This window comes from Halichoerus grypus, chromosome 8, assembly GCF_964656455.1.
Source record: "Halichoerus grypus chromosome 8, mHalGry1.hap1.1, whole genome shotgun sequence".
Classification (NCBI taxonomy): Eukaryota; Metazoa; Chordata; class Mammalia; order Carnivora; family Phocidae; genus Halichoerus; species Halichoerus grypus.
Window position 1 is genome coordinate 27,704,666 of NC_135719.1, and position 17,300 is coordinate 27,721,965.

General features: G+C 54.5%; 1 protein-coding gene and 1 long non-coding RNA gene across 10 annotated transcripts in view; both read left to right on the top strand.

Moving 5' to 3' along the window:
* ENTREP2 (endosomal transmembrane epsin interactor 2) overlaps window positions 1-17,300 on the top strand; it is a 473,415-nt gene that overhangs the window by 452,727 nt on the left and 3,388 nt on the right. For all 9 annotated transcript variants that reach the window (XM_036106221.2, XM_036106220.2, XM_036106226.2 and 6 more), the window contains 5 exons: window positions 900-1,060; window positions 1,654-1,789; window positions 9,220-9,295; window positions 14,326-14,532; window positions 16,228-16,302. In XM_036106221.2, the coding sequence (XP_035962114.2) occupies window positions 900-1,060; window positions 1,654-1,789; window positions 9,220-9,295; window positions 14,326-14,532; window positions 16,228-16,302 (655 nt within the window). The remainder of the gene's footprint in view (window positions 1-899; window positions 1,061-1,653; window positions 1,790-9,219; window positions 9,296-14,325; window positions 14,533-16,227; window positions 16,303-17,300) is intronic.
* LOC144382862 (uncharacterized) lies at window positions 11,122-12,698 on the top strand. The gene is made up of 3 exons (XR_013450310.1): window positions 11,122-11,700; window positions 11,832-11,910; window positions 12,520-12,698. It is a non-coding gene; the product is annotated as an uncharacterized LOC144382862 (long non-coding RNA).

Sequence of the window (17,300 nt, forward strand, 5' to 3'; positions counted from 1 at the left end):
CTCACAGTGAGGTGTTGATTGGAACTGGAGCAATGGCTCAGACATCTCCATGCCACAGGTAACCTCTGGGGAGCAGTGACCAGAGGATGGGAAGTTATTGGCCAGTGCTTCCTATGGGCAGAAATGGAAAGCTAGGCAGAAGCAGAGTTCTTTTTGTTTAAACGATTTTACCTCAGTTTGCTCAGGCAGCATCTTGGTTTTAAGGTTGCCCCACAGAATGTTCTGGAGCTCATGATTCTTTTCCCTCAGAGCAGTGTTTTACAAAGTTTATGAATTTCCTAGGACTGAGAAGTATAGATACTATTTGTCCAAAGGGACCTATAATGAAATATATGAGAAATGTTCCATTAACGGATTAAACATTTTTTTTTTTTGGTGCAGACCTTCTCAGGAATTTTAACACACAAACATGCATTACAGGGCTCCAAGAAGGGAGTACAATAGGTAGCATTTCCCAAATTTATTTCCCTGTAGGAATTTGGGAGGGGGTAGAGAGGAACATCTTGAGGGTCTGGTGTTTTCTCATGAACATACTTCCAGAAGTGCAGTCTTAAGTCATGGACATCAGGCACCCTTTTGACCCACAGGCTTTGAGTAGTATAATCTGAAGAGAAAGATTTAGGGGTGGGGATAGAACTAAAGACTTCCCAGACTTTATTTCTCCTTAGGATGGAGGCATTCTGCGTAGCAGTGTGAGAAACAAAGCCTAACAAAGAAGCTTTGGGGGCAAGGCATTCCTCATGGAGCCATCATCTTGAAGTGTGTGTTTTGCTGTCACAGTCCGACAGTTTAAATTACATAAGTTCCAAATGGATCATTAAAGCTTATGTGTAATTAGCTTAATTAGACACAAGCCACACAAGATGTCCCAAATAACTCTGAATCTCTCTGTTTTCCAGTTCCTTCCACAAAGGGCGCATTCTGCGAGCCCAGCCTGCGTGACCCCCCATGGCACCGTGCTCCACCAGACCCTGGATTTCGATGAATTCATCCCCCCACTCCCACCTCCACCCTATTACCCACCAGAGTACACCTGCACGCCCACAGCTGAGGCCCACAGGTGGGTCTTTTCTGGTTATGGTGGCAGTGACTGGCATGGACACCATGGAAGATAGGAGCAGTGGGGGAGGTGGAACTTGCAACGGCCACGCTCGTTTTCAGTGGGGCAGCTGAGCGGAGGAGAGCGAACACATGAGAGCATGTTTGATTAGAGAGCAGAGCGTGAACAGTGAAAAGAGAACATTGGCTTAGAGAAAGAACATTTCTCTTGGTATTGCCGCCGTGCAACAACAAAAGCAAACCACAAGAGTGGCTCCATTATGTTCTCATGAAACGCAAAACTGCCACTGAGTTATGGTCATTAACATGACCTGTAAAATTTAAAGATTTAATCGGCTCTATGATTATTTTAATTTTAATGGACAGGGCCATAGAGTTTAGTGAAAATGTCGACATCTCTCCAGAAAAAAAACAAAAAACAAAAAAAGGTAAAACTGCCTAGCGAATGAGCCTTTTATTTCACAAACACAATGAGTATTTGACCAGGGAAAACCCTGACAAATGATCTTCTGATCGCCTTTAAGAGAAAGGTCAGCAGTTCAGGCTCCCCTCCCCCACCCCAGGAGTGACAATGCGATGGTTCTGCCTTTTCAGGGGCCTCCACTTGGACTTTGCTCCCTCTCCATTCAGCACTTTGTATGATGTTGCCATCAACAGTCCTGGCCTGCTCTACCCTGCCGAACTCCCCCCGCCCTACGAGGCCGTGGTGGGCCCAACCACTACCAGCCAGGTGAGACCTGGGCGCCAGACAAGCCAGTTTCCTGTACTTAGGCACACTCCTTGCATTTGTATTTCTTTCTCTGGTCTTGTGGAGAGGAGGCAGCAGGCTCAGAGAGTAGAACCTGCAGAGATCCCACCCCAGGCCCTAGGATGCCAGTCCCAATGTTTGTGCTTCTCTCCCTTGGCTTCTCTCAGATGCACCTGAGCTGATGGCTAGCAGGTGTGTCTGGGGACACAGTGCAGAAGGAGCTGGTACAGGTTCAAAGCCATGAGCAGAGACCCTCAAGGATAGAGCTCAGGCTGTGAACCGAGTACCGGGGGGACTCTGGCCTGCTTCAGTGACATGCCTCTGTCATTGTCTACTGGGGAGGTGAGAGAGCAGTCCTGGATCCCTGGTCCTGCATGAGGCTGGGCAGCCATAGGCCAGGGAAGTGCCTGAGCCACCAGGTGGGTGTAGCCGGCTTCCTCTGAGCCAGATGAGCCAGGCACTCCCACAGCCTCGGGGTGCCTGACCCACAGTGGGCATGCACTGGGGATACGTTGGTGAATTCTCGGTTTCCTCATCTGTAAAATGGGGATCATAATAGTACCAACACACAGGATGGAATGGGATGTGTGGAATGGGCCCAGCACAGTACTTGACACAGAGTAGGTTCTGATTCAGCAAACGTCAGTTGCCCTTTTTATGGTATTGTCATCTTCGTTGTCAACATCACAGTTGTCACTCCTGAATATCAAAGGCCACAAGCCAGGGCAGAGAGGTGTGAACACTCAAAAGTTCATGCAGCACCCGAGTGCAGGACAGGTTACGGTGAGGTCGCAGGGCTGGGGGCACATGTGGGGAGCACAGCAGTCAAGCAGAGAAGGGGCACATGCAGGGGAGCTAAAAATTCCTGCCAGGAATGAGGGCTGCAGCCAGTTCTGGGCGCTGAGCCCTAGGCAGAGGAGAGTCTGCAAAACCAGGACCAGGAGCATCCAAAGGGCACCGCTGTGCTCTCCCGAGCCCATCTGGACCCACATCCCTTTGGGCTTCTCAGCAGCATGGAACCTTTGGATAGGCGTCCCAAGTCACCTGCTAGGAAGGGGTGCAGGCCTCAGACCTGGCCCAGACCTTCTGATGTCCTCGCTGCCCCTTTGAGATCTCGGGTCCACATGATGAGAAGGCCAGGAGGCAGTGCCGTCCTTTTCCTGGCCACCCACCGAGGAGCTCCTGGCCCTAAGGGACCTCTGTGGGTGGAGAAGTGGTTTTGCACAATGGCTCTTCAGACTCAGCTTCCACAAGCCTCTGGAGACAATCCCATCCACAAGGGAGATCACATTCTGCAGGTCGGATGGTTGTGGGACAGGAAGAAAAGGCAAGAGGTGCCTACCTCTGTGCTTAGTGGGACGTTGGCCACACGTTTTTTACAAGAAGGATTCTCCTTGAGGGTCACCTGGGCGGGACTGCTCAGGCCCACCCCAGCCCACCCTGGTGCTGGCCACCTGAACCTCTGGGCCTTCTTCTCCGCCTACTCTTGCCCTGAAACGTCCTGGACCAGCTTATCAGGCTGCAGACAGCAGATGGACTCGGCCAAGGACTCTTGGCCTTTTTTCTGTCCACAGTAGAAGCAGACTTGTGGGAGCTGCCTGGGGTTGGCATGGGGGTGGGATTCATTAGTGGAGGGGCAAAGCGTGACTGAAATCTTATTTCTAAACTTATAATAATTGAATTACTCTTGAATTTTGTAAAAAGCGGAGTGGAGAATTCTGCCTTTCTGAAGTGATTTCTTTTCCTCTTTATGATAAAAATCACTCAAATCAGTATTATGAATGGAAACTGTGAAGGGAGTCATAAGTACTCTGAGGGGAGCCCTGTGCCCTGCTGGAGGGTACTGGGCAGAGGCATCCAGGCCATATTTGGGGGTGTCCAAGGAGCCTCTGTGAGCTGAGGGCTCAGGCTGAGTGGGTGGCAGTGGCAGGGCTCAGAAGGCACAGCGCAGCATGCACACCCTCAAACAGAAAGCCGCTCAGGGTGAGTCTGTAAGGAGTATGACATGGGTAGAGGGTGACCTGCTCGGCTTATTGGAATCTAGGGTCATCAGAACATCCGCAGCTTCTATAGCTTGGGGCCTTGGAGAGATCCAGGTTAGCCGCAGTCGTGGTCACCAAATTCTGGGGAACCGGGAGGGGGTAGGAGGCAATACTTCGGGGTGCTAGAGGAACTGGACAGGCTGCAGAGCAGAGCACAAAGGGGCTCCTAGGGGGCCTGGACTCACAGACACAGTGGTTCGGGAGGGAAGAGATAGGTCCAGCGCTGCCCAGAGGCTGTGAGGGGCTGACCCTGGTCCCCTTGGCTCATCATCCAGAGACTGCTGCTGACCTTGGCAGGAGTGGCTACAAGGGGGCAATGGGGTAGGTGCCGGCATGGGCCAGAGGAGGGGATGGGACATGAGGGGTGTGAGTGAGCAGTTTTTGGACTCCGGTGGGCATCCCGGGCTTGTTGATCAGATACAGATGGCTGAGCCGCGCCCCCCCCCCCAGAGTTTCTGAGTCAGTAGTTGGGGAGGGGGATCCTGCTGAGAATTTGCATCCCTACCTAAGCCCCAGCTCCCGCTGTTGCTGGGCTGCTGGTCCAGGGACACACTGGGCACTGGAGTAGATCACTCTTGTGAGACACTTGGCCAAGAGGAGAGAAGATAGGCGGTAGTTAGTAGAACTGTGGGCCTGGGGCGTGAGGGTTACCAAGGAGCTGTGGAAGGGCCCGGGGGGTGGGGAGCAGCTGAGCCAGGGTCGGGGACAGAAGTCCATAGGAGGCAGGAGGGGGAGGCTGACCCAGCCTCAGATGGTCAGCTCTGCCCTGTAACCAGCAGGGGCACGAGGCAGGGCAGTACATGGGCCTGGAGACTCCAGCAAGCCCAGAAGTGTGTGATTCTCCACGGCTACCTTGGGGAAAAGAAAGAGTTCTGCTGTCACCCCTCCTCCACCTGCTGCTAATTGCCATCACAGGAATTCAGCTCCATGCTGGGGACCAACTCTGGCCTGCCTCTCTGTCCTCTCTTGGTGAGCCGTCACTCCCATTTCCAGAAGGGAGAATGCCCTGGGAAGATGCGTGATTCTGGCTCCACCACCCTGTGGAGAGCCGCAGGACTTCTCAGAGCCCTTTGCTTCTCAATCCTGATGGCGAGAACCCCCAACAGCAGTCCTGATGATGGGAATGGGGAACGCCCCCCTCCAGCCTATCAAGGACCCTGAATGCTGGAAAGGGGCCTCTGGATTTGGGTGTGACATGGGATGCACCACCCCACACTCACACACCAGGATACTGATGAGTGTTTTATCGCTGGCTTAACTCTTTTCTTCTGGAGCATGGAATACAGATCTTCCTCGATTTATGATGGGGTTAAACCTGAGAAACCCTCATAATTTGAAAATATCCTTAACACCCCTAACCTACCGACCATCATAGCTTAGCCCAGCCCACCTGAAATGTGCTGAGAAAGCCCATCTCATATTGCGTTGGCCCAGAAAACGGCCGGCTTGCGAGGGCCTCGACAAACATGATCTGCGGAAGAAGTGTGGGTCCACCTGGCCTTTCTCTGGGCCGGCCCCACTGGGAGGGGGATAAGCTGGTGATGAAGGGGCTGCCTCCATTCTCCCCTGGAGGGGAGGCCTGGTGCCTTGCTGGGCCCATTCTCTTTGACCCGGTCGTCTGGCAGCGCTTTTCAATCCCACAGACACCTCTGGGAGTCTGGAAGTCAATGAAACCCATTCCCGTCCACAGAGGGAAGGCTGCACCGGCCAGCTGCCCCCTCCCCCTGGGGCAGCCCTCCCACCTGCAGATGGCAAGGAGCTGCCCCCCTTTACAGCACCATCCTTCCTCCCAGGGGGAGGGGGAGGTTAATTACTTCACCTTGTGGACAAAAGGCATGTAAATTGCCTATCAGGACTTGCCTGGATAAAGAGAGGAAGACAGACTGATGGGAAAGCAGAGCATGCGTTGTGTGGGCCCAGGGGCAGGAGGCCGCTCATCTGCGGGAGATTTTTAATGCAGGAAGAAAAAGCACCCCTTGACCGAGCACATTCACTTTGACCCATTCACTCTCCCGGATTGGAGACTTCGTTTGCGACGTCCTTCTCTTTCCCATGGCTCAAGACCATAACTGGAGGGCAGGATCGAAAGGGGTGCATTCCTTTCTATAGCAAGAAAGTTCCTGGGAATTTGCCAGTGTGATCTTCCTGTGGGGATGACAGGCTTACGTTCCAGGGACCACAGAAGACTGTGCCGTGTTCTGTGGGATACGGAACCATGAGCTGAGCAGAGTCACCTCCTCGAGGAACTAACAGTCTGGCATGGTGACAGGACAGACTCAAAGAAACTTCTCTGGGGCTCAACCTTGGCAGTTTGAGTGGGAGGGCATGTGAACAACGGGGAAGTTCATCAAGGGACAGCCTGGGCAAAGACGCGGTGGTGGGACAGCGTGGAGCCTGGTTGGGGAGCTGAAGGTAATGAAGGAAATTCACGGAAATAATTTGGATACAGATTTTATGACCTTGGATGTCGGACTACAGCAGTGCCTTTGAAGAGTTTGGCATTTGGAGTTGACATGATCCAGCGGTACCTCAGGAATTTTAATTTGGTGGCTGTCTGGCGGGAAGCCTGAGGTAGGAGACTAGAAATTGTGAGAAAGGCAGGGGACATGGTAGAAGTGCAGCCAACCGTAAGTCCTCAAGGTTAAAATTTATAGTTTCAAATGAAATCACCTTTACATTTAAAAATCTGGAAAGCAAAGCCACTTCAAAGATTGCCTTGGGGCATTAGCCTAAGATCTTAATTCACATTATCTGGGATTGCAGACAATTACCCCCAAAGACAATCTGATATAAATCTGATACTCGCTGGTTGACCCAACCCAGGAGTGGGAAATTTACTGCAGAAATAGGGCAGAATTTTCATGGGTGTCTTAGCCACAGAGCTTCCTAAGAGAAAGGGAGACGAGGAAATTATTTGCCCAATGCCAGCTGGACTTTTTTTATTTTTATTTTTTTGAGAGAGAGCATGCGCGTGCATGCATGCGAGCAGGGGAGTGGGAGAGGGAGAAGGAGAGAGAGAATCTCAAGCAGGCACCATGCCCAGTGTGCCCAAAGCGGAGCTCCATCTCACAACCCTGAGATCCCGACCTGAGCCGAAATCAAGAGCCAGACGCTTAACCAACTGAGCCACCCAGGCGCCCCCCAACGGACTTTTTAATTACAACACCTGGTCAATAGAGCGTGTCTGGGACTAAGTAAATGCAGCCTCTGGATGTCCCACGCGAAACCGTATGCACAGCCTCACCTCTCAGCAGCCCTCTCCTGCAAGAGCTGTTACAAGCCTTCATTGCTAAACTCAAATTTCAACTTAGATTCTGTGCCACAAATACATGTCTTCTCCCCTCTTCTCCGCTGCCTTTATATGGAATCAAAAATGCCGTGCGAACCTCACAGCTATTCCCTCCCCGGCTTTCGGGTGGCAGGGTGGCCTTGGCCATCAGGGAAGGCCAAATTCAAATTAAACCCTTGCCACCCCGCTTACGAGATGTGATGGATGTGCTGCCAGGAGGCTGTCTCTTCTCAAACCCAGATTTGACCAGGAGCCAGGGGGAAGCCAATGTCACCACTGCAAAATACGAAATGAATCCAATTTCCTCCTGACCTTGTCCCACTGTGCCTTTTATTTCTCTTGTTTTATTTATATTTCTTTATTACCAGGAGCTTGTCTTCAGGCCTCGAGTGTCCAAGTGGCCACCCATGCCTGCAAAATAAAAAATAAATAAATAAATAAATAAATGTTTAAAGGGTCAGGAAGAGTGTTGGAAGGGAATGAACCTTGAGGGCATTGTTCTTTTTTGTGTGATTTAGCAGAATATTCTCGACAGATTTCCAGCATCAGTTGTAGGCAGATAGCGATTTCAGTGAAAAAGCAGGTGAGCGTTGGTGGCCATGGGACTCTCCCTCCCCCGGTTCCCTCCGCAGTGGAGCAGGTGCACTGAGGAAGGCACATAGCGTGTGCAGTATTACACATAAGTGGGATCAAAGGGAACGGTTAGGCGGCTCTGGGTCTTCGCCGCAGGTGCCGTTCTTGCCCCCAGACCGTGTCGCGGGTCCCCGCCGAGGGCATGCTTTCCCCCGCTGTGTGTTGGTGGGAGGGCTACAGCCCAGAACCTGCCACGGCTCCAGCCTGGTGGAAAGAGGAGAAGACTATCAGCTCTCCGAGTGAGGTGACGGGAGACAAGGGAGGCAGGGATGGAATTACCTGAGCTGGAATCGAACCGAGCCGCAGGGGCCCGCCTCACCTTCCCGGCCCTCCCCCAGAGCTCATTATTTGCAAGCAGGTCCCCAAAGCAATTCTGAAATGACACAAGGACTCAAAAATCGTTTTTTGAGTCAGCACAGGGGCACACATGTACGGTGTTCATGACATTCATGAACCCCATGTGGGGCCATTGTCCCCTAAAAGGAGCAGTGGAGCAGATGTGGTCACCCGGGGTGGAACCGAGTGTGCGAGCAGAGGATGGGAGGGGGAGACAGGGCAGGAGAGCAGAGGCACCCCATCCCCGCCCAGCAGAGGAGGTCTGGTGTTACCACCCCCCCCCCCCCGCCCCCATGTTCCCAAAGGCCTCTCTGGGCAGAATGATCCATTCAAGAAGAAATCTGCAAGAGCATGCTGACTTCCAAACACGATGCAGTGGTCATGGCTACCCCCTGCACCAGGACGGGACAGTGCACCCGGAGTCATGGGGCCCACGTTCAACCGAGCACATGGCCCGAGTGGACATGGACCCTGAGCCAGAGCTCAGGCAGGGAGGTCAGCGTTGGGAGCAACCTCTTGCTTCCATCTGCAGAAGGCAAAAGGGAAGAGGAGCAAATGCAAGCTCTGGGGGAGTCTGGGAGCTCACGGAGGCCAAGATTGTTTCTTAAACGTCCACCCCGTGTGCAAGCTGTGCGGGCCCAAAGCATTACAGGTCTCATGACTGTCTGTTCCATGTGGCTTTATTCTTCCTGCTGTGGAAACAGGGAAGAGAGCAGTTGGGAGGAGGGGGTTGGAAGCGAGGCCAGAGGCTGTCCTACCTCCTACAGTGACTCTGGAGGAGTCTGTGTGGCCTTTGTTGGTCCCCAGCAGTGCCCCCGGAAGTGGAAGGTGAGTGGGTTCGGGGTCGCTGGCTCCTGGCCCTGGTGGGCTCTTGGGGAGTGCTGGGCACTCTGCTTTCAGAAGGTCAGAGAGACGGGCTTAGGCCTTGGCAGTGATCCTTTGGCCTTGGCATCCTCACAGCCTGACCCCATAAATTTAGAGGAGAAACGCAGAAATGTACATACATGTCTTCCTAGAAGATGAGCTCTGACATGAGCCTTGATTTCTGGAGCCTGTTGTGATGTCCCCTCCAAACTACAGATGACCCATCCGATGCTCGTTTCTTGCCGTAGCTTACGAGTGTGGATCAGCAGGCGACCGAGTCCAGCCCCAGGGATCCAGATGCCACGGCTGGCTTCGGCACACAAGGTAATCTTACCCCTTTCGGCATTTGAAATAAGTCTGTATTTTCCAAAGCATGTCCCCTTTCCTCTCCTATTTCCTTCTCTCCTCCTCCCTGCTCCTTGCCCTCCTTCCATTGCTTGCTCTTTAAGGGGATGGAATTTGCTATAGCCTTTGCTGTTCAGTACCATAGACGTTCTCCAGAGTTCCTCCCTTAGGGGCATGCAGTAACAAGTAAGTCAGTACACCTGGGGGGCCTCATGCTTTCTCTCGGGGGGGCTTGCCCCCTCCCCCAGCGCCCTTTCTTCTCCACTTGAGGGGTATGGGTTTGAAGACACGCTTGACTCGATCTGGGATGGACCCTTTCTGGAGCTAAAACTGTAGCAGGTTCATGTCCACTGGGCTTCTGCCTCAGGAGGGAGCCAGGCCGGGCCTCTGTGCCCACTGGCTTTGGGGGGAGAGGCCGGGGGAAGGATGCTGGAAGTTGTATCCTGGTGGACATTGAAGGAAAAATGTAGAAGGTCTCCTCTCAGATGTGAGGTGGGAGCCGCTGTACGAAGCCAGAGGTGGGGAGGTCGTCTGAGGTGTCAGGAAAGCGGACAACCCCTAGTCACAGAGGGAGCAAATGGGTAGGGGCTGGGTCCTTGGGTGGACTCACGTGGGTGGGCTTATTCAGAGATGGAAGTCAGCTAACTCGTGAGATAACTAAGGGTCCCAGAAAGGACCACCATTACAGTCCCAGGGCTCAACCCCAACTCTAGTTAACATCTAAGAAATAAGAAGGGGCCATCCTACTTGGACGCCTCTGGGTTGTAGGAGTCTGGGCTCTGCCGTTCTACGATTTGGAAGTGACTTTGTCCTTCACTTGGTGGCTCCTAGCAGCCATCAAAAGCTGTGGTATCCTGTGGCCTTCCCAGAGACTGCTGCAGGGCACAGCGTGTCTCGGTCCCCCACCACAGGTGACCACACCCACCCAGTGCATGATAGACTTTGCGCCGATGGGGCCCCCTTTCCTCATTCCAGCCACATCACTCCCAAAAACGCACGTTCTGGAGGAAAGCATGGTCGGCAAGGCCAAGCAGCCTGGTGGCTCCCAGAGCCCAGGGCAGGTAGAGATGGACAGGGGAGTCAGGAATTCTTGCAGGCGGGAGGGGCCTTCCTCACTGCCCAGGATCCAGGCAATTAACTGGGCTCGACTGGGAAGCTCAGGGCTGCTTCCAGCACCGACTCTGGGTAGAGGGGCCAGGCTGGAAGTGGGCAGGATTATATGGAGAGGAACGGACAGACACACTCATGGGACAGCAGGCCAAGCAGGTTTCACTTTAGAAAAGATGGCTCCCATGAGGTAATTTCTGGATGGGGTGAGGTTGAGGTCCCTGTCATTTTTTTGGTCTATGCATATCCAACTGCTCCAGATTGTTTGTTGCTTGTGTACCTTTGACAAAAGTCAGCTGGGCATAATGGCCTGGGGGTAGTTTTGGGCCCTGTATTCCATGGCATTCGTCTGCGTGTCAGTCCCTCTGTGCTGATGACCGGTCGCTCGGCGCTAAGCCTTCCCATCAGCAAGCCACACCTCCCTTCTGCTCCTCTTCATCAGGATTGTTCTAGGTCATCTATGGCCTGTGTGTTTCCATATCCCTTTTAGAACCCACTTGTCTGTGCCCACAAATACTCGAGCTGGAAATTTAGCAGGAATGGCATTAAGCCTGCAGAGGGTCTGTCTCCCCGTGGATTTGGATCTTCTTTGACTTCTTTCATCAGCATTTTGTCATTTTCAGAATACAGATCCTGAACACGTTTTGTTAGGTGTATACTTGGGAGCTTCGTTTTCTTTGGAGCAGCTGTAAGTGGCGTTGTTTTTACTTTGGGTTTCTGCACACTTGTTAGTACGCGTGACCGACGGTGGTACGGGGTGATCTGGTATCCTGCAACCTTGTCAGACTCATGTATGAGCTCTAGAATTGGGAGGGGGGTGCCCGGAAGGGGATAGATGCTGGTATTGTTTTTCAGTTACTGAAATAAAATAGTAATGAGGACATGGAGGCTGGCAAGGCCAGAGGGAAGGCGCTACACCCAGCCCTGACTGGCGGCTTGTAAATCAACCCACCCCTTTGGCAAAGCATCTTGATAAAGAGCCATAAAAAATGTTTATGCTGTTAGATGTGGTGATCATACTTCTGGAACCGCCCTAGGGGGGTAATGCAAAAAAAAAAAAAAAAAAAAAAACCGTAGGCATAAAAATAACTTGCATTTTTCATAAGAGCAAAAACTTACAGGGACAATGATGTCCATTGATAAGAGTCAAGGAAAATATGATACATATGCTAAATATGTCATTTTACATTGATTAGGAAAAATGCTTGTGATCGTTAGGTGAAAAGCTGGAAGTCCACTAGGATGATCAGTGCTGTGTAAACAGACAACAAAAGCCGGTGAGGGGGTACAAGAATGTCTTGGCCTATGAGCTTTCCCTGTTGTGTTACCCTAATTATATAAGTTTCCGTTAATGATAGCTATTTGGAACTAAGTCACATTTCTCTCTCTGTGACTCTGTTTCCCTGAGGAACTCAGCCATTGGATTATCACTGACATTAAGCAAATTGGGATCAAGGATATATGCTTATGTCCAATCTCATCAAATGGTACATATTAAAAATGTGCGGGGTTTTGTGTATCAGTTATACTGCAATAAAGCTGTAAAAAAGAGAGAAAACGGAGATCAAGAGGAATCAGCAGGGATGAATAGGATTCAGAATAATTTTAATATGCCGCTGTGTGATTTTGATACAGTTAATAATTCCACTTGCTGGTTTGAGGTTTTCTAAGGATGCAGGGAAGTGTTTCTTTTCTACATGGATGCATTCAGCTTTGAGTGCTTGCCCAATCGTTCCCTTAGAATCAATTCCTATGGGTGAAATTGCAGAGTCCAAGGAAATGGGTATCTTAGGTTTTGGCGTGTTGGCCACATGGCGTTCTGGAAGGGTTTTATTGCTAGTGTCCGTACCCACCAACGGTGTTTATGACACCCCAAGACACCATTGTTCCTGATGATCTTTATCACCCCTGCAGGTGAACGATACACACACGATAGAGTGTGAGCACCTTTTTACACGTTTATTACCTACTTGTAGGTCAGTTTGGGGCCCACATTTTTGCAGTGTTTTGTGGGGTGTTTTTTTTGTGTGTGTGTGAATTTATAAGAAAAATATTTGTTAAATAGAGACATTTTCTCCCTTTTCTGTCCACTGCAGGGACGCCTTCCCAGTTTGTGCTCGGCTTCCTCCCTGTTAATAATGCCTTTGCCATACAATTTTTACAATTTGTGTTTTTTTGTTTGTTTTTGTTTTTTACGATTTTTCTTATTGTCAGATTTATCAAGCTTTTCCTCTCTGGTGTCTGTCATGTTTACAAAGTCTTTCTTCACTCCAAAGTTGTAGATTTATTCTCCTATATTTTCTACGCCTATTCTTCCAGTATCTTAAAAAAGAAAAGGATTGGGGCTCCTGGGACTCTTGATTTCAGCTCAGGTCATGATCTCAGGGCTGGGAGATCGAGCCCCGAGTTGGGCTGTGCACTGAGTGTGGAGCCTGCTTAGGATTCTCTCTCTCCCTCTCCCTCTGCCCCTCTCCCTACCTCCCCCTACCTCCCCCTACCTCCCCGCTCTCTAAAAAAAAAAGAAAAAAAAAGATCAATCATCCTGAATTTTTCTTTTTTTTTTTTTTTGCTGTGATTCGTGAGGTTCGGTTCATCCAGATGGACTGCTAATTGTCTCATGGTGTCTGTGGAGAGGGCAGGGGTGATAGTGGAGGGCTGCTGAAGCCGGAGTGCTCTAGAAGTGGGCTGCTTCCACCTGGCTCCACCACTCCGTGGCCTCGAGCTCCTCTCCCCCTGAGGCCTCTCAGCCGTGTTTCCTGAGTGGTAGCCTGGGAGAGCCGAGAGGATTAAGTGGGAGGTCACCGGTAAAGCCCTCGGTGTAGTGCAAGCACACAGATATGAGGGAAGCAAAGAGGCCTCCCACAGGATCCACGGAAAGGGATGGAAGGGACAGACCCCAAAGCTTCCCACCCGGAGTTGTTCAGGCTGCTGTGGTTCTTACAAAGGGTGAGCCTTTCGCCTCAAAAATCTGCCCCTGATGGGTGAGGAGCCTCATGGAAGGCAGCTCTGACCTTGTCTGGTGATGGGATAAAAGAGCGGAGGGAGCACTGGTTCTTGAGCCTTAATACCGTGCACACAGATCCCCTGCGATCTTGTTAAGACAGATTCCGATCCCGTCCCCCCAGGGGGCCAGCCTTGGAGTGGTGAGGGGCTGGAGCCCGACCTGACCAGCATCACAGGGATAGAGCAGTGGGTCGTACACTTGGTGGGGGGGGGGGAGCAGAATCCCCTGGGGGCTCGTTCCCACTCCCGAGTTTCTGGTGCAGTGGGTCTGAACGCCTACACACTCCCCGGGCAGTGCTGATGCTGCCGGCCTGGCCCACGCTTGGACAACCAGGCAGGCCTCCCGGGCGGGCTCCCGCCCCTGCCTGACCAGGGCAGGGCTTGCACTCCAGGCCCTGGGCCATACCCTCTGTGTGTGGCAGGCAGGTTCTCGGGCCCAGGAGGCCCCGGCTAGGATGCCCTACCGCCCCTCTGAGCCGCACCCTTCTCTGCGTGGGCTGTGTGCTGTGTGGGCATCGAGCATCCTGTGACCTCCCCCTTCCTGGACGTCAACCCCCCCAAGGCCTGCCCTGGATGGGAGATGGGGCTGGGTTCTGACTTTTAATCTCTCATGGAGTGTGAAGAGTGTAAGTGCCCCGCACCCCATACGCCCCCTGGAATGATTCTTGGGAGATCATCTGGCGTCCACCCAAACCCTCCTACACCATAAAGCGTGCTCCATGTTTCCATGCCCTCAGGATTACAGGTTGGTCTAGACTGGGTGTTGAAGGGCAGACGGCTCGGGCCCCCTGGGAGGGCTCCAGGAGGCTGAGACTCACCCTCGGGCAGGCACCGGGCCCGTCTTGGGTGGCTCTGCGGTGGCCCCAGCACCAGTGCTAAGACTGTCCCTTGCCTTGCAGAGCCCGCAGATAGTTCAAGCCTCCTGGCATCCGAGGGTGCCACTGCGCCAGGCCTGAGCCCCGAAGGCCCCGTGGGTGCCTCGCAGCCCCTGCCACCTGGCCTCGAGTCCCCGGAGGGCCCTGACCAGGGCACATGGGCGGTGCCAGGACCCAGGCGTGTGGCCCGCTCCACCAGCGACCCCACTTCTTGCTCATCCAGTGTAGCAGGTATGACTGGTCCAGCCCCCCCGTGTCCTCAGCGTGTGCCCTGCTCTGCCCTGGACACTGCAGGCCTCAGTGAGCTGAGAGTCAAGGCCAGGCCTTGGGACCTGTGCTCAGGGGCCACTTTGGGAATGTGGCCTTAATGCCCGAGGGCCCTAGGGAGGGGTGGACAGTCAGGGGCCCCTGCTGAGCACCCACCAGGCTTCCTACTTTCTGGCTGGGGAGTACGGGGAGGAGGGATGGAAGGTTTGGGGTGATGAGAGCCCACCCGGGGGCGGCCAGCCCCTGACATCAGCCTGCCGGTGGCACACCAGCTCTGGGGCCCACGTGGGGACTCAGGTCGGGCGGGTGGCTCACTCCCCAGGACTAGCGTGGGCTCCACACTTGGGGGAAGTGCCGGTGCCTGCTTCGTGGCCTGCTGGGACCCAGGGCCACGTAAGGCATGGCTGTGCCTCAGTGGCAGCGCTGGGTTGGCGGGGTGTCCTCCAGCCGAGCAGCCCCAGGCAGACCCAGGTGTGTTTCCAGCAGCACCTCGCGGGCCCCCTTGGCAGCCCTCCCTGTGTGGCCTGGAGCTTGGGTCCCGATCGCCGCACGTGACTCGGAGGGGGCGGCGCCCTCCCTGGGCTGTCGGGCCTGGCGTCACAGTCGCGGTGCCCAGCAGCCCGGGACTTGCCCTTCACGCCAGCCCCCCGGGGAGCCTTGTGTGCCCTGAAGCTGGTGCTCGTTTCGAGGGAGGAGGATGCAGTGTCTCTGCCTGTAAGGTCGGGTGGCACTTAGGCCTGCAGGGCCATCGGAGTGTACACTTCCTACAGTGGAACCCAAAGAGCCCGGAAGAGGCCCGCTGGGGGCCTGGACTCAGTGGTCTTGTCTGGCTGAACCCCAAATACACAGGATCCGTGCCCCAGGAGAACTGTATCCCGGGAAAGAACCAGGAACCCGCCAAGGTCATTGCCTACAAGGGCCCTCCTGGTGGAAAAGCCAGATTTGGCCCTGCGGGCTCCTTGGCCTGCATCCCTCTGTCCCGCCGCCCTCCCCTCCCACGTCCAGCTGCCAGCTGACTAGACAGGACTCCCTCAGACCCTCCTCTGCACCCGCCCCCCCACCCGTGCTGGAGGATTCCACACTCAGCCCTTCTGTCCTCCCCGTGAGGGCTATTACCCGTTCAAGTCTGGGGGACGATCCCATGCACCAGGCGTGTCTGCTCTGTGGCCCCTGATGGCCTCCTCTGCCCCCTGCAGGGAAAGTCGGGCTCTGCAAACCGTGACATTTTGGGGGTGGGGATGAGGAGAAGCGGCGGTTTGATTACAGGTTGTCACAGGGCCTTCTCTGCGTCCCTGCACCACGCCGTGGGCACAGCCTCTCCTCAGCTAGACGAGGCAGTTACTGTCCCGCATGTGCCTCCCCGGGGGTCTCTGGGGACCCTCGGGGCGGATGGGCATTCCAAGGGCACTGGGGTTCCTTGGGGCACTGGCCCGCCGCGCTGTGCCCAGCCCGGGGATGCCGCCTGCCCCGTGGGGGGCGCCAGCTCTGGGACTGCCCTGTGCGACGGCGCACGGCTCGGCTCGGGGTGAGTGCAGGAGCCTCCCCCTGCGGGTCCCCCGCATCAAAAAGATAGTTCTCGGCCACGGGAGGGTGATGATCTTGTCGTCAGGAGCTCCGTTTTCCCTGCCGCCTGTTAACTGGATTCTCTCTCTGATTAAGGCCATGCCTCGTCACACACCCCGTCCTGCAGCCAGGACCTGGAAGCAGGACTGTCCGGGGCTGCTCTGGGGACCGGTGAGACACTCCTTTTCTGAAGCACTTTGACACCTGCTGCGAGACGGCGGGGGTGGGGGTGGGGGGGCGGGGGTGACTCGCGCTCCTTGGCTGCCTCGGGGTGTCAGCCAGGAGCACGGGCTCCCCAGCTCTGCGGGCTTTCAGAGAACGGCCTTGCCTTCCCTTCTGGCTCCGGGGAACGCGTTAGAGGCGACAGCGGCTGTAACAGGCTCGGGGCTGCTTGTTTCACCGAATTTCTGAGACGCTCTGTGGGGCGGGGGGGGGGGGAGATGGGCCTCACGTGTGAGGTTCTTACAGTTCCTCGTGCTGAATTGTCAGCCTTGCCCCACCGCCCCCAGAACGATGCCAGGCCACCGGGAAACGCGCTGTGGGCAAGTCAGGCCTTAATCTGGTCCCTGGGGAGACGGCACCGTCAGACCATGGCTTGTGCCTCGGGTCATCCGGAGCAGCCGTGGGCCCTGTTGGGAGCCGGTGCCCCTGGCCTTGGCCTGCAGGGCCCAGGTGCTCTGAGCTCTGGTGCCAGTGAGCAGTGGCTGCTGTCAGCCCTGCATGTGGTGGGGGCGCCCTCATTGCCCCTCTGTCACCCCCAGCTCTGGCCTTCAGGCAGACCCATCTCTAGAGGCCATCAGACCCACAAGGGCAACGGTCACTGAGCCAAGCAAGGCCGAGAAGCCCCCCCCCAGCGGAGAGACGAATGCAAGGGGGATCCCCACCTGCACCTGCCCCTCTTGCCCCACCCGCTTCGCATTTTGCCCTCGGATCTCCAGCCCTTCAGCGCCGGGGGGCTGTGGCCCCTCTAGGTTATAACCCCAGCTCAACTCAGGGCTGACAGGGGCCGGGCCACACTGGGGATGAAGGGACCCAGGAAGCGGGGACACGCCAGCGCGCCAGCCCAGGGACGTGGAAATGCCAGCCGAAAGTGTGTCCCAAGCAGGCTTGCGTTTGCTTTGTCAAGAACTCACTTAACGGCTGCTTTTTGTCTTGTTTTGGTTGTTTTC